The sequence below is a fragment of the Myripristis murdjan genome, chromosome 24 (genome assembly GCF_902150065.1).
Source record: "Myripristis murdjan chromosome 24, fMyrMur1.1, whole genome shotgun sequence".
NCBI lineage: Eukaryota > Metazoa > Chordata > Actinopteri > Holocentriformes > Holocentridae > Myripristis > Myripristis murdjan.
Window position 1 is genome coordinate 3,411,119 of NC_044003.1, and position 16,159 is coordinate 3,427,277.

Sequence of the window (16,159 nt, forward strand, 5' to 3'; positions counted from 1 at the left end):
AACAAACAGGTTATGTTTGCAAAACTGATTTTTAATCCAGTTACAAATAACTAAAACAACAACAACAATAATAATGCACTGCAAAAAGTCAAAATCTTACCAAGAGTATTTGTCTTATTTCAAGTAAAAATGTCTTATTTCTAGTCAAAATATCTCATTACACTTAAAATAAGACATGATCAGCCCAGAAATAACTTGTCTTTGGACAATTTTCACTTGTTTCAAGTGAAAATTTACTTGAAACAAGTGAAAATTAGCTAGAAACAAGAAACATATTCTGCCAAGTGAACAAGCAAATTTTTACTTGTGACACAAGTGAACAAGTAAAAATTTGCTTGTTCACTTGTTTCAAGTAGATTTTCACTTGAAACAGGTGAAAATTGTCTAAAGACAAGTTATTTCTGAGGTGATCATGTCTTATTTTAAGTGTAATGAGATATTTTGACTAGAAATAAGACATTTTGACTTGAAATAAGACAAATAATCTTGGTAAGATTTGACTTTTTGCAGTGTGAAATATCAGCTCCAATTAAGTTTCTTTGGATCAGTGGAACAATGTATTTTATGACAAAAATGTGTAAAAAAGTATAAATACTGGGTCTTGTGGTGGCACCGTCCCACCTCAAAGTGTGCAAAGCATGATGGGAGCCTCACCTGATTGGCTCCTGGTCCTCCTTGTCCTCTTTGCTGTGCAGGATCTTGATGCCGCTCTTCTTGGCTCGAGGACAGCCGGACAGACTGCAGCAGAGACAAACCGCTGTTTAACACACACACACACACACACACACACACACACACACACACACACACACACACACACACACACACACACACACACACAGCTGTGCTCCTGAGCACGCTGAAGAAAATAAACCCTTTTCCAGATTTCACAGAATGATTTGTGGGATATAAAGGAGTCTTGAGACGAGGGTCGACTGGAAGAAGAACCCGCTCTTGGAAGGTTTAGTTTTTCACTTTGACTGAGCCAGGCTAACGACTCCCATAGACTTCAAGTCTTTATGCTAAGCTAACAGGAAATGCTACCCATAGGAACTGAGCCAGAGGTGAAGATGGTGTCCAACATCTGGTCTCAGTCTGGGGAAGTCGGGAAAAGGCCCAAAACACACAGTTCTCCTTCAACAAGCAAATAACAACTAAGTGTCTGTTTTGTTCTGAAGCTCATGAATGCAACTATTTTTTTTTTTTACATGTAACTTTGTGAACCCACGAGTGTGAGCTTCCAAATCGTCCCGTGAATCTGATGAGGACGTGAATGCAGCAGCGGGACGTGGTGTTACCGTCAACTCCCCGCCAACTCCCCCCCCGCCGCCTTCAGCTCCCAAGTTTTCTGCTGGGAGTTTGACTTCAACCAGAACCTGAAGCTAACCTGAACCAACCTGCAGCGTTTTGTCTGCTGGCTGCTGCTCAGTGTGTGTGTGTGTGTGTGTGTGTGTGTGTGTGCAGTGTGGTTACCTCCTGTGGGAGGCGTAGTTTCCTGTGATGTGTCCAGAGCCGTCGCAGCCGGGCGTCGGACACCTGAAGGACGAAAAAACAAAACAAAACAAAAAACAAATAATGCACATTGTTTTATTTTTTCCTTTTTCTTTCTTATAATTTCACTTGGTTATACAGTAATAATAATTGTGATTGTAATGAATTTGTTGTGGTCCCGCTGTCTGGGGGCGTCACTGTAAACATTAATAATGATAATTTTCTTTGTCGTTCATAAATATAACACAGACACTGACTAACAACACCATGTGTGTCTGTGTGAGCAAATCCATTTTGTTTACATGGAAAACTTTGTTGTTCATATTTAGCTTCCTTATTAAACTTGAAAACGTACTGTAAGGTTATTTTGTCAAGACAGGTGATGCCTTTTGTTCAAAAGATGGAATAATTGAATATTGTGATAAAAATACCAGTTTTACTTGATCTGTGTGTTTACTGTCTCTCTCTGCTCTATTCCATTTTTTTTTTAAATTTCCAAAACACAAATATCATGTCTTGTGATTCTGGCACATGAAACAATATTTGGAGCGTCTTCACGAGATGAATCATTGCAAACACCTTACCATTAAAGAAAAAAAAAACAGTTGCTGTTTTCAACACATATTTGTGAATAACAACATATGTTGTGTCGGGCTGTTTTGGTAGCAATATGTTCCTGATGTGTTAAAATCCTGCAGCTCACTTTTTATGATTTGCTCGTTGTTTTTTCTGCCGCAGACAAACTGACTTTCCAACGAAAAACAGAACAAGTTTTGAATTTGGGTCTCACATTTGGTAAAGAAGATCTTCACTTCTGTTGAGAGGTGACCGTTAATTATTTTATTGACACAAAGAGATCAATATTTATCCTGGGTGAGATACGATTTAGATACAATTTTTTATTATATCACTGTATTCAGTGTTTAATAACTTTTATTAATCTGCTCTAAAGGCCTAAATCGAATTTGAGTGTATCACTGATTTTGCTTGTAACCTGAGTTTTTATGGCTAAATTTGTTTTGAACTTGTTTCATTTTGTTCTGGTTTTCTTGCTTTAATCTGAATGGACTAACGTGTTTTTATTTGTGTCTCATGTTTTCTCAGTGTGACAGTGTGCAGCACTTTGGGCAACGCTTCAGTGTTTTGAAATTTGCTTTATGAACAATGTTTATTACAGATTTATGACTAGAATAACTTGACCCACTGAGCTGAGCTGCATCTCAAATTAATCTTCAGGTTCCGAGCGTTCAGATGCTGTTCACCTCTTCTATTTGGCTCCTACTGTTGACCTTTGACCCCCCTCCTGAAGCCTGCACTTTTGCATGTTGCATTTTTTTTTTTTTTAATCAAAAGCAACTAAAGTGGTTAACATGTTTGCAATAAATGCACTGTGTGCTGGTTTATCTTTCTACTTTTCATTCGGCCACTTGGTGCTGCATCACTTTGAATATTACAGGAGAAATGAAGTTTTTAAAAAGGTAAAAACCTGCCTGGCTGAAACTGGTTTGATGTGAACAACTAATGACCTTGATAAAAGGTGTGTGAGATGTACAGTCGGTGTGTGAATGATCAGGCACTGACAGCAGTGTTGATGTGGGGCCCTAAATTAAATTCGGCCCCGGGCCCCATAGAGGCTTGTGCCGGCCCTGCTGGTCCGGTTGGTTTGTGAGGAGAAAATAAAAGCAGTGGCTGTTTACTTGAGGTCTTGTGAGTTGCTGCTCATCATCCCGCGGATGTTCTTGTCGGCGAGCTGGCAGCTGGACAGCCTGCAGGACAGGAAGCACAAGTTTCACAAAGTTTTCCAAAATTTTCCAAAGTTTTCCAAAGTTTTCCAGTCTCTTTTTGCTCATATCGTGAACCCATTAACCCTTAAGACTCTGATTTTCCCTTAAAATTCCCCTTAGGTAGCTTCAAAACCTAAACACAAGGGATTATGGGTAGAAGGAGACAACAGTGAAGTGTAGCCTGATGACTCATATTCATCTGTCTTCTTCATGTGTTTTTAACGGGTCTGAACACCACAGAAGAAGAGACAGCTTAGCCAAAACTCTGGCCAATCAACATGCTGCTGCTGCTGAGTCATGTGACTTTCAGTGACACGTTGGCTTGTGATTGGTCACTGTGAAGCTAAACAAACCAAGTACAACATAGTTGACAAATGGAGAAGGTTTTCTGAAGTTTTCCAGTTTCACATCCAATCAAACTGCAGATTTAGTGATTTATCATTTTGCTTTTCATTTGTAATATTTATGATGTAATCCGCCTTCTGCAAATAACAAAATAAAGTGAGTAGCTCCATGCAAAGAATATAAGAGAAAAAGAAAAAAACATGTCTGCAGCTTCACTGAGGCTCCATCTCTCTGACATGAGGGAAATATTCAAAGCCAATATGCTGTTGTTTTCTGGCTGCAGAATCACATCAGATAGAAGAGATCTACATGTCTGGTGCATCATTTTAGACACATTTCCCTGGAACTCAGCAGCTCATGTTGGGATCTTTAGAAACCTCAGCATCTCTGCTAGAACTTACAAGTTTGCAGTTTTGCAGTTTGTGGTTACAGCCATGAGCCCTCTGGTGAGTTTACTGGTGTGTGTGTGTGTGTGTGTGTGTGTCGTACGTGATGAGCTCCTTCTTGCTCTCCTTGCAGGACGGGTACTTGTGTTTGGGGCTGGGCATGGTGACCTCGGCCGGGTAGCGCTGCTCCTCCAGCAGGTCCTGGAAGGGGTCCAGCTCGTCGCTCTGGTGCAGGGACGAGAAATAGGAAGACTACAGCACGTCACTACCTGCTCTGAGCCCTGCCTCCACAGCAGCACACACACACTCCTCACACACCCGACAGAAATAAACTACAGCAAAACACCAAAACGGGGTGGCACAGCCTGTTTTCAGGTGGCAGCTGCCGGCCCGGGCCACCCGGTAGAGCCGGGCCTGCTGCCATACACGTTCACATCTACATCAAATTTAAAGAGCCACTGTTTGTTTTTCTCTCTTGCTTTCAGTTCAGTCTGAGCTTGCCCTTCTTTTTTTGTCAAGTCCAATCTTAATTCATCTCTTACATCCTCTTACTGGGTTTTAATCAGTTAATGGGTTCATTTGTGCTTTTTTTATTCATGTCCTCCTAATTGCAAAAAAATACAATAAAAATATTAAAAAATTATGTATACATTTAACATGTATATATTTATACATGTTAAAATTTTATTAAAATCTCTTATTTTAATACTTGATTTTACTTCTTTATTTTTCCTTTTTGGACCAATGGACCAATTTCCTGCATGGTCGGCTCTGTGCGCGATCAGATCTGTGAAGATTTACAGAGCAGAGGTGATCTATCATGTTTTACTTCTGTGTTTGTTATGTAATTCAGCTTCTCAGAGCCCTGCAGCTCCTGGTTCACTCCCAGAGCGCCGGCGCCGTCTGAGCTGCAGTACCGCCGCTGGCCACCAGGCCGCGCCCTCCGCCTGCCACACACAGCCCGCCTCCCTCCTCTCACGTCTAACTGGGATGAGCCTCCTGCTGCCTGATCGCTGTTCAGGACCCTAAACGCCGCTGCACACCGCCTGTGAGCCTCGCCTCCTCCGTCATACCTCAGATTAAATAATCTGGTATAATGTGTGATGGCCCAGAATACAGAGCAGAGCTTGACGCTGCAGAGGCTCCTCAGCTCTGCTCAGACCCCCAGCTCAACACCACCAACCAGTCCATATTAAATACTCTGACGGGGGGTTTCTCAGCAAAATGAGGTTTAAATGCTTGTGCCAACACGCTGCATGTAACGTAATTATTAAAAATATTCTGCTGATAATTTTCTATGACTTTCTGTTGATTTGTTGTTGATTTTGTGTCGCATTTCTGCTAATTTACTCCTCGCCTTTTTCCCATTTCTGAGAGAAAACTGCTGAATTTGCCAGGAAAAGGTGCTTAGCAAATTAGAAAAAAAAAAAAAAATAATAAAAAAAATTTAATTACTGGAACATTAATAAATAATTTGATAAAAGAGAAAATCACCAGAAACTGTTGACAAAATAAAATGAAATAAAATAAAATAAACATCCAGGTGAATCTGGTGAATTTGCTGGGGGAGAAGGTGGTTAGCAAATTAGCAAAAAGTTACTGGAACATTAGTAAAGAATTAGGAAAATACAAAAAATTACTTGAAATTTCCAAAACTAACTAACTGAATAAATACAATAAAATAAAATAAAAATATTTAACTTAAAATGAGCAAAAATATTCTTTAAAAATTACAACAAAAATATATTTATAATTATTAAAATCATCATTGAAACATCAGATCGGTGATGGTGTATTGATGTCAGATTTCTTCTGTTTAAATGCTTACAAAAAAAATCTCTTGGTTATATTGGAGATGAACGGAGCAGAGAGACTTCATGGGGGCGTGTGGCTTTGTGAAGGAGGTTGAGAATGTGAGCGTGGGGCTTTGAGACGAACCTCAGGGGCCAGAACATGTGGAGGGTGTGTGTGAAGTGTGTGAGCGGAGCGTCGGCCTTCAGTTCGCCGCTGCTCTTAACGAAGACGCCTCGTTTGGTGGAGCGAGGTGCGAGGACGAGTCAGAAGCTGCGATTCCCCGCCAGCGAGCAGCGAACCTGTCAGGGCGGGGATTCGTCCCAACTCAGCTCCTTCAGTTAGTCTGTGGCTCCTGAAGACTTCACTGCTGCCAAACGTGTGTGTGTGTGTGTGTGTGTGTGTGTGTGTGTGTGTGTGTGTGTGGTGTCAGTACAAACAGGGTGCAGTCACAGTCTCAAGTTTGGTTTAAAAATTTAAGCTCACACCTCCACCTACGCAGACCACGTCTATTTTCGTGCCTTTGGTTGGCAAAGAGTCAAAACTGTTTCTAAAAAATCTGTTTATCTAAATCCATCAGCCAGCCACACATTTCCACGCAGCACGCCGCCCGTTATTACCAACATGTCAGCCACTCCTGCCTGCGGCGCAGTAAACCCACACAGCCAGCAGGAGGCGTGCCGTCAGAGACTCAGAGTTGGCAGCTACGCCGATCTAAATGAACGCACGGGTTGACGCGGAACGTGGAAACAGCTGATTCACTCATCAGAAAGAAATCCAGTGAATTTGCGTGTTCTGTGGAGCGACCAATCAGGCTCCTCTATGTGGCGGCCTGATGGACGAGCCTGGGTTTGGGGAACGCCAGGAGAACGTTCCCTGCCTGGTCCAACATCAGTGTCTGAGCTCACAAAGGCTCTTCTGGATGAACGGGCAGAAACTCCCACAGACACTCCAACATCTGGCAGAAAGCCTCCCAGAGGAGTGGAAGCTGTTCTGCTGCAAAGGACCAACTCCATATTGATGCCTCTGGATTCAGGATGGAGGTCAGAGAAGCTCCTGCAGGTGGACCGGGACTTGTGTCCGTACAGTGCAGCTGATCAGAGACGGTGACGTGGAGAACCAGTGGACGCAGCAGATCACAGCTTCCTCTCTGTGCTCTTCATTTCACTGAACACATCCCACCAAAGCCAAATCTGTATCCCCTCCCTCTTTTCCATCAGGTGTTTCCATAGCAGCACCTGAAGCATTACATTTTCTAACTGCAGTAGAGAAAGAGCTGTGGCTGTGACAAACAACATTTGGTGCAAAATCATGTCTATGATTTTGTTTTTTTCAAATGTGATTTTGACGGGACAGGAAACAAGCTGTTGTTTTTAGTCGAAGCTCTCTCTGGATAATGGAAATAAGCGCCTCATTCATATAAACAGAATTATTATGCAGAGTTGTCGGTTTATGCATTCATGTGACAATGGATTAATCAGACTATTCACACTATTGGCAACAGTGGCATTGTGTGCATAATCACGTCAGTAAACAAACGACAGGGAACCAATAGAATTACAGCCCAGCGGCCTGCAGGCTGCTGTAAACTGCCAAATACAAACTGTCTCTCTCCACACTGCTGCCGTGCTCTGAAAGGCCACCTGTAAAGTGTAAAGTGTAAACTGTAAATGTTGTGTAGGCATGAACATCTGATGAGTGTAAACTGTCAATAATCTGCTTCACACTGCGGTGTTTCTGTTAAATGTAAACTCTGTAAACTGTACACTGACAACTGTCTACTCTAAATAATGTGATGTTTGTAAACTTTTTGAAATGTAAAGTGTGACAACTGTAAACTGCAACTTTAAACCCTGTACCATCTGTAAACTCTAGTTTAGTTTCAAACTGTAAATTCTATACTGTTATATATGTAAACCTTTTAAAATGTAAAGTGCAACAGCTGTAAACTCTGAAAACAGTAAATTCTAACTGTAAATTTTGTAAACTGTAAAATCTACATTGAAAACTTTCTATGTAGAAAATTTTAAAAATATAAAAAAAAATTTAAAATATATAAATTGTGACAACTATAAACTGTAAACTCTGTGAAGTATAAATGCTAACAATTGTAAACTGCACACTCTGTAAAATGTAAATTATGTAAACTGTAGTTTAGTCTCAAGTTTCCAATTTAGTTTCAAACTGTAAATTCTGAACTGTAATATCTGTAAACTTTTTAGAATGTGAAGTGTGACAAACCCCACCTTAAACCCTGTAAACTGTAAATATTGACAGTGTGTAAAGTGTGTAAACGGTAATTTCTGAAAAATGTGAACTCCTGTAAACTCTGTAAATTGTAAATTCTAACGGTACATTTTGTAAACTGTAGACTCTAAATTGTAATATCTGCAAACTGTAAACTTTTTAAATTGTAACTTTTGACCACTGTAAAACAGTAAACTGCTAAATTGTAAATAATGTAAACTGTAAACTGTAGTTTAGTTTTAAGTTCAGTTTCTTATTGTAAGTTCTAAATTGGAATATCTGTAAACTTTTTGTAATTCTGACAACTGTAACTTGTAAACTCTGTACTTTAAAAAAAACTGCAGACTCCTGTGGTGTGTGCAGACTGCTGTTAAAGGTAAAGTGTGTGTGCAGACTCCTGCATGTTAAAGGTGAAGTGTGTGTGCAGACTCCTGCATGCTAAAGGTGAAGTGCGTGTGCAGACTCCTGCATGCTAAAGGTGAAGTGCGTGTGCAGACTCCTGTGGTGTGTGTGCAGAGGTGATCTCGGCGGGGGCGGAGCTTCCTCTTACCTCTTTGTGGTCGGGCTCGTCTCCCAGCCGTTTGATCTTGGTGTAGTCGACGGGCAGATCCCAGCAGTCGGTGTCGCTCAGCTGGTAGCAGCGGCTGCTGAGCAGAGCCTGGCGCTGCGGCGACATGGGCTGCAGGGGCGTCAGCACTGTCCCGCTGCCCTCCGGACCGCCGGGCTGCCCCGCCAGGTCCACCGCCCCGCTGTCCTCCAGCTCCCCGACCGGGCTCTGACGGACACAGAGAGGAGAGGATCTATCAGGGACGATGATGTGGGTGTGAGGAAGAAGAAAATATTTATTTTTGCTCATGGCACAAATTGACCAGAAACTGTTATTTAACAGATTCTGGTCAATTTGTGCCATGAGGGACGAAAATCTTACTTATTACCACCTGAACAGAAAAAATACAACACAATACATTTAATACAATACAGTGCAAAATATTTGACATGATGGAAAGGCAGAATTTTGTCTCCACTGTTTTTACTTTTTTTTTTTTTTTTTATTGGAATCTGTTAATTCAAATCAAATCTGTTAATTCAAATCAAATTTAACAGATTCTGGTCAATTTGTGCCATGAGGGACGAAAATCTTACTTATTACCACCTGAACAGAAAAAATACAACACAATACATTTAATACAATACAGTGCAAAATATTTGACATGATGGAAAGGCAGAATTTTGTCTCCACTGTTTTTACTTTTTTTTTTTTTTTTTATTGGAATCTGTTAATTCAAATCAAATCTGTTAATTCAAATCAAATTTAACAGATTCTGGTCCATTTGTGCCATGAGCGACGAAAATCTTACTTATTACCACCTGAACAGAAAAAATACAACACAATACATTTAATACAATACAGTGCAAAATATTTGAAATGATGGAAAGGCAGAATTTTGTCTCCACTGTTTTTACTTTTTTTTTTTTTTTTAAACTGGAATCTGTTAATTCAAATCTACATCAGAAAAATCAGCCAGACCTTTAATACAAAAACATCTCCAAGTCATTCAGTCTCATCTTCAGTTCAAATCTTGTTTTCCTTCCAGCGAGGTCGATAATCTGCCAGTGGGATGAGATAATCCCACTTGTCTCCAGCGCTGATCAACGTGTTTCCAGAATCTTTTCGAATCCAGTGTCATTTTCTCGATCCCCGTGGCTGATCTGCCCGATTCTGCCTCGTTTCAACACATTTATACTGAAACAAGTGAAACTGCACAGCAGACAGGTGGGATTATCTCATCCCACCGGCTGATTTTGTCTGAAGAAAAACAAGATTTGAACACCAAATATGAGCCTGAATGACGTGGAGATTTTTTGGTGTGTGTTTAGACTCTGAGTGTGGTGTTGAGGTGGTGGGTAGGTGGCGGTGGGCTGCTGACGCCCAGGTGGCGGTGGCGTCCCGCTCGGCTACCTGGCTCAGCAGGTCCTGCGGTTTGCCTCCCAGGGTGTGAGGCAGCTCGCGGCAGCGCGTCGACAGGTTCAGGATGGCCGTGGCCGCCATGTGGGCCGCCTCCATGTCGTGGGTGTAGTCGAAGCTGCTCTTACTGCAGGTGCTGCTGGCGCTGCTTCCTCCCCCTCCGCCTCCTCCTCCCCCTCCCCCTCCCGCTCCCCCACCTCCCCCTCCCCCTCCTCCTCCACAGCCCAGACTGCTGCTGCTGCTGCTGCTGCTGGGGGCGTAGCTGCTGGTCGTGCTGCTGGCCGGGCTCGACGTCTTGCAGTAGCGCTTAGCTGCGGGGAGGCATCGTGCACACACACACACACACACACACACACACACACACGTGCACACGCAGAATCATACACACACATACATGCACGTGTGGTTGAGTGGTCGGAATGATTTTGGCATGCGGCCACACTGTACAGCAGATGGACGACAGATTGTTGCAGGAGAATATCTAAAATTATGGAAAAAAGAAGTTTGTTGAATTCAAAAATGTGTTAAAGATAAACAGGCAGGCACACACACACACACACGCACGCACAGAGCGAGTGAGAGAGAAAGAGAGAGAGAGAGTGAGAGAGAATGATTAATCGAGGCAGACAAAGACAAAGAGAGAGCTGGGAGGAAAAATGAAAGAAAAAGACAAAGTGAAAGAAAGAGACAGGAGAGATGAGAGAGAGAGAATGAAAGAGAGAGTGAAAGAGAAGGGAAAAGCAAAAAAGAAAGAGAAACAGGCGAGGATGGAAAGAGAATAAAATAGAGAGAAACTAGGAGGATGAGTTAGGTAGAGAGAGAGAGAGACCAAGTGAGACAGACAGAGATGAGGGGACAAAGAGAGAGAGAGAAGAGTGGTAGAGTTTGTGCAACAGAGAGAGAGAGAGAGAGAGAGAGAGGGAGAGAGGTGCACCACAGAGAGAGAGAGAGAGAGAGAGGCTCAGCAGGCTGGGCCGGTGCTGACGGAGCGATGGAAGGAGCAGAGAGCTCCTCTAAAAGCGTCGCTCCTCGCCTGAAAAACCTCCCTGCGCCTCGTTAATGGCTCCCAGCCAAAGGAAGAGGGCTCGCCTCCATTATCTCTCTCCTGTTTCACAATCCCTCCATCTGCACCCCTCCCTCCTCTCCCTCTCTCCTCCTCCTCTCTCCATCCTCCTGCCACAGAGGAGGCCGGCGATTAGCATGGCATTTCCATAACTCTGATTCCTCTGCTTTCACTCCAGCCATGTGGAGAGGCAGGGAACATGGGTGTTCTCAGCGCTATGACAAAGAGAACACGCTGTATGTGGTGTGTGTGTGTGTGTGTGTGTGTGTGTGTGCGTGTGTGTTCTCACGCTTTTATCCTTGTGTGAACCAAATGTTCCCACGAAGATGGAAAAAAAAAAAAAGAAGTGAAACGCTTCACAGTGGCTGACAACATGATCACCAAATGCATCCACACTGCTGCAGGCTACCTGTTTGTACTCTGCTGCAGGATCTAACACGCTGCCGGGAAAATCAGCCGCTTTAGTTATCGATTAGTGTCGACTGGACTATCACAACAGGAATGTTCATGCAACTTTGATTCGCTGATGAAGTTTTGCGATTGTGAAAACACCTGAACAACAAAATGTGACGTTCACGCTCGCATGATGCTGCGTTCATGTCATGTCGGATTTACCATAAATACAACCTGCTGACTGGGGGAAAATGTGCATATCGGTGATAACTGTAAGTAGGACACGTGGGAACTCTCTGTAAGCTCTGATTTCTCCCACTTGGTGACATAAATTGAATCGGTGTGTCAAGACGGGGCGCAAACGTGGCAGCGACTCCCCCGGTTCCAGCAGCCCGAGGTCACCAGAATGAAAGTGATCCATTCTACTCTATTTATGAAACATGGGGTTTGTTTCTGCATCTCACAAATGTACGTAACTCCTGATGTGGCCGTTCCAGCGAGTTAAAAACATCAACGTCATCCTGCTCTGCTCTGCTTCCTCCCAGGTGACGTGAACGCAGCATCAGTCAAACCAAATGAACACGGCAGCTTCATGTGCAGCGCAGCGTTAATGCCACAGACATAACGTATCACGAAAACTAAATGGGTTGGTAAAGAAACATTTTCATTCCTAGAAAAAAATGGCTAAACAAGAGTATATTACTAAGTAAACACATATAAAATATACTTATAAATACAATATACTTACAGTAAAAAACTAAAACTGAAATAAAATGAACCATAAACAACAACTAGTCCTTTTCAGAAAATAAAAACTAAAACTGTAAATGTATCTTGAAAACTAAGACTAAACTTAAACTGAAATCTGAAATCCTGTTTGTGTAGCTGTAGATCTGTATTTGTATATTGTTACTTAGATTGCTTGTGGTTTTTGTGACGTGCCTAGGGACGATGGATATAAATTAGCATTCTTGCTAACTTAGGCATTTTTACATCTTATGTTTTTAAAATGGTGTTCATTAATGTGCTCTGTCCCTATCAAATAAACAAATAAAATAAGCTAAATTGAAATCTTGAAGCTAAAAATGACCCTGGTGCCCCGACGGGATTCAATGACTGCAGATTTAAAAGTTAAGATCAGGTTTAAAATTAGATCGAGGTAAAAGGTTAACGAGTTTACACAACCAGGAACTGCTGTGGTAAATCTGTTTTGAGGTGTGTGCTTCTTTTGCATACCGTCGTATCCCTTCGGGGAGGTGTCCCGTGTGTGGTGCGACTTGGTGGCCGGGCCTCTCTTGCCGTAGACGCCGTGCTGGCCGTCGTAGCCGCCGTACTCGTAGCTGGTCTTGGAGTATTTCTCCAGCTCCTTGGCCAGGTTGGAGCGCGGCGTGCTGGTGGGAACGTTGTTCTTGTAGCCGTACTGAGGAATCTCCAGCTGCTTGACGAAACACATCGGCCTGGAAGACAACCCGGAGTAACAGCTGCTTTCAATGCGCCATTTGGAATCCCTCTCTAAATGTACAGCAGTGAGAGCTCAAGCTGCCTGACTGAACGCACCGGCTCAGAAGAAAACCTGGGACGAGAGGTGAGGCATGTTTGGGAGCAGCTGACTCCACTGCACCATTCAGCATCCCTGATTTACATAATGTATGTAAACACAAACTAAATCTGTTTTCTAAAGTCTGAAAGACAATCAGCAAGAAGCGGCAGACTATGTTTAAATGTTGGTGACTTTGCTATACCATTTGTTATCCCCTATTTAAGAAATCTGTGGTTTCAGTGCACCATTTAGCATCCCCAGTGTAACAGAACTGCTTGCAAATATGGCAAGAAAATGTTTGACAAAACGTATTGCCTGACATACCTGACAACACAGGATAGGATGAAGGTGGGATTTATATATTTCTGATTTTGCTCCACCATTTGGCATCCCTCATTAACCTGCGGTTTTCTATGCAACATTTGACATGGGTAATATCATGGAACTGGTTGAACACTGGATCTATAGGTGTCTCAGAAAGCATATTGGACTTCCAGACAGCAAAGGTGGGATTTATATCTCTGTTATTTCATTGCACCATTTAGCATCCATGATTTACACAACGTATGTAAATAGAAACTAAATCTGTTTCCTAAAGCCTGAGAGACAATCAGCAAGAAGTGGTAGACTGTGTTTCTATGTTAGAGACTTTGCTACACCAGTTGATATTCTTTATTTAAAAAATCCATGGTTTTCAGTGCACCATTTAGCATCCTCAGTGTAACTGAACTGGCTGCAAATAGGGCAAAAACAGTTTGATGAAGCCTACTGTCTTACCTAATAACAAGGGATTGGAAGCAGATGGGGTTTATATGTTTGTGATTTTGCTCCACCATTTGACATCCCTGATTTATCTACTGTTTTCAGTATACCATTTGACATCCCCATTATAACTGAACTGACTGAACACTGAACCTAAAGGTGTTTCAGAAAGCACACTGGACTACCAGACAGGACAGGAAAAAAGTGAGATTTATATGCTTGTGATTTCATTGCACCATTTGGCATCCTTGATTTAAGAGACACACAGAAGTGCAAGCTTAAGTAGCTTAACATTTGGCTTGAGAGTCAGTCAGGCAGGAAAGGACTATTGGGTTTCCATGCTGTCAGCTTTACAGCACCATTGAGCATCCCACAGTTCATCAGACTGTGTTATTCGTGTTTGTATCAAGGTTTTTCATGACAATCTGTGCTGTGATTTCAGTTTCTATTTTACAGACAGGAGTTTTATCATAAGCCTGGCCACAGGGTCTTTTCTGCAAACAGAGAAGAGAAGCAGAATGTAAATATGAATGGAGCAAATGAGTTTATGCAGCCGAACACACCACAATTACTGCAGCAGAATATATTAAAAGGAGATGCATGAATTACGGGAATGAAAATGAGCAGGTGAGCACGATGAAGAGATTAATAGCAGCACGAATGCAAGAAAATGCATTAAATAATATACAACATTAAAGTGCACAAAATCCATGAAAACAGGAACAAATATAAAATACATAACAGATGAGAAAATATTAGTAAATGAAGACGAATTTGCATTAGCCAGTCGTCACAAGACCATACACGCTGTACATGGAAAAAAGATGGAAAAACATACAAAAGACTTGTTATGTTCATATACAAATTTATCCACAATACACACACAGATATATCTTTGCATGATTATTAGATGCTGCCTTATTAATTAGATAAACTTCATTGTCCCTCGAGGGGAAATTAGTCTCGGACTCTGCTGCTGCTGACAGAAACAAGCAGACAGACGAAGACAGACAGATTATAACTGACAACACACACACACACACACACACACACACGCAGTCGGTGTGCAGACAGAACAGCTGCAGTGTTTCAGGCCTTAACGGACACCGGAGCAAATGAGATGCTACAGCAGTTTAACCTGCAAATGATGGACAAATGATGAAGGATGAAGTTCAGCAAATTATTTTCTCCCCTGAAGTGGATCTGTGGCGTTTAAAAGCGCAGCGGCCAGTGGATCTGCTGTTAGATGCACTCTGCTCTCACGTAACACTGATGAACGTAACGTCATCTAACCCTAACCCTGACGAGCGCCGGAGAGATGCATGGTGTGTGAGAGCCGATATTTTTGCATTGCCATGAAATTCCACAAAAAATCCAAGTGTTTGCTCCAGAGTTTTATTCTTACCCGAATGGAAAAGCCTCTAAAACAGAACTTAGACCATCATAAGATAAGATAAGATAAGACAGTTAATCCTGAGGGAAATTCTTGTGCCAGTGAATGCTGCTCATGTTTTTTTTTTTTTTTTTATTCCTTTTTTTTCCTTTTTTACTCACTTAACTTTATTTCTAGAGTTAATCTTCCTGTGACACGGGGTCTCATTCTCAAGAGAGACCTGTCTGGATAATTACAGTGGCAAGGTGGTTAGGCAGACACCAGACTCATCTAAATGGAATAACAATAAAAATAAGATAAATTAGTAAAATCAAATAATAAAATCAAATAGAATAAATTAAAATAAAATAAAACAATGAAATAAAATAATACAATATAAGATAATATATAAAACACAGCAAAATAAAATACAATAAAATAAAATAAAATTTGCAACAAAAGCACTAACCCTGGAAATCATATCGAATCAACTAAAATACTCCACCAAAAGCAGGGGAATAAAAATACTTAAACATTAATTTCTGTGTTGATTTCTGATCTTAATCTCTCATCATCATCATCATCATCATCATCATCATCAGCTCTTTCCATAGATGATCAGCGTGTTATTGATCAGTTCTCCTAACCGATCAAACTGCATCGTGCTGATCGCCTCAGACTGGACCAGATCACAGTCTCTGAGCCGGGCTCGCATCTCGCTCTAACCTGAATCCCTAACCTGAGGGGGGCGGGGCCGGAAGGGGCGGGGCCGGAAGGGGGTGGTACCTGAGGACGCGATCTGACGCCTGATTGGTCTTGCTGCTGCTGCTGTCAGTCGGGTCTCTCTTCTCGTGGACCTTCGCCATCTTCTCTGCCGCAGCGATGGGACAGCCGGACAGACTGAGGAGGGGAGGAGGGGGGGCACACGGCCTGGTTAGACACTTTACACACACACACACACACACACACACAGAGCATCTGGCCTGAGAGCAGCTAAAACTGGCTGTGAATGAAACAGA

The 16,159-nt window shown here is 42.2% G+C and overlaps 1 protein-coding gene across 1 annotated transcript in view; it reads right to left on the minus strand.

Annotated features, from left to right (window-relative positions):
* Positions 1 to 16,159, minus strand: part of myt1la (myelin transcription factor 1-like, a) — an 80,153-nt gene that overhangs the window by 12,528 nt on the left and 51,466 nt on the right. Inside the window, exons 13-20 of the mRNA XM_030047179.1 lie at positions 15,927 to 16,040; positions 12,703 to 12,923; positions 10,005 to 10,321; positions 8,595 to 8,819; positions 4,110 to 4,258; positions 3,189 to 3,257; positions 1,474 to 1,536; positions 655 to 738 (exon numbers count right to left, since the gene is read on the minus strand). Coding sequence (XP_029903039.1) covers positions 655 to 738; positions 1,474 to 1,536; positions 3,189 to 3,257; positions 4,110 to 4,258; positions 8,595 to 8,819; positions 10,005 to 10,321; positions 12,703 to 12,923; positions 15,927 to 16,040 — 1,242 coding nt within the window. The remainder of the gene's footprint in view (positions 1 to 654; positions 739 to 1,473; positions 1,537 to 3,188; positions 3,258 to 4,109; positions 4,259 to 8,594; positions 8,820 to 10,004; positions 10,322 to 12,702; positions 12,924 to 15,926; positions 16,041 to 16,159) is intronic.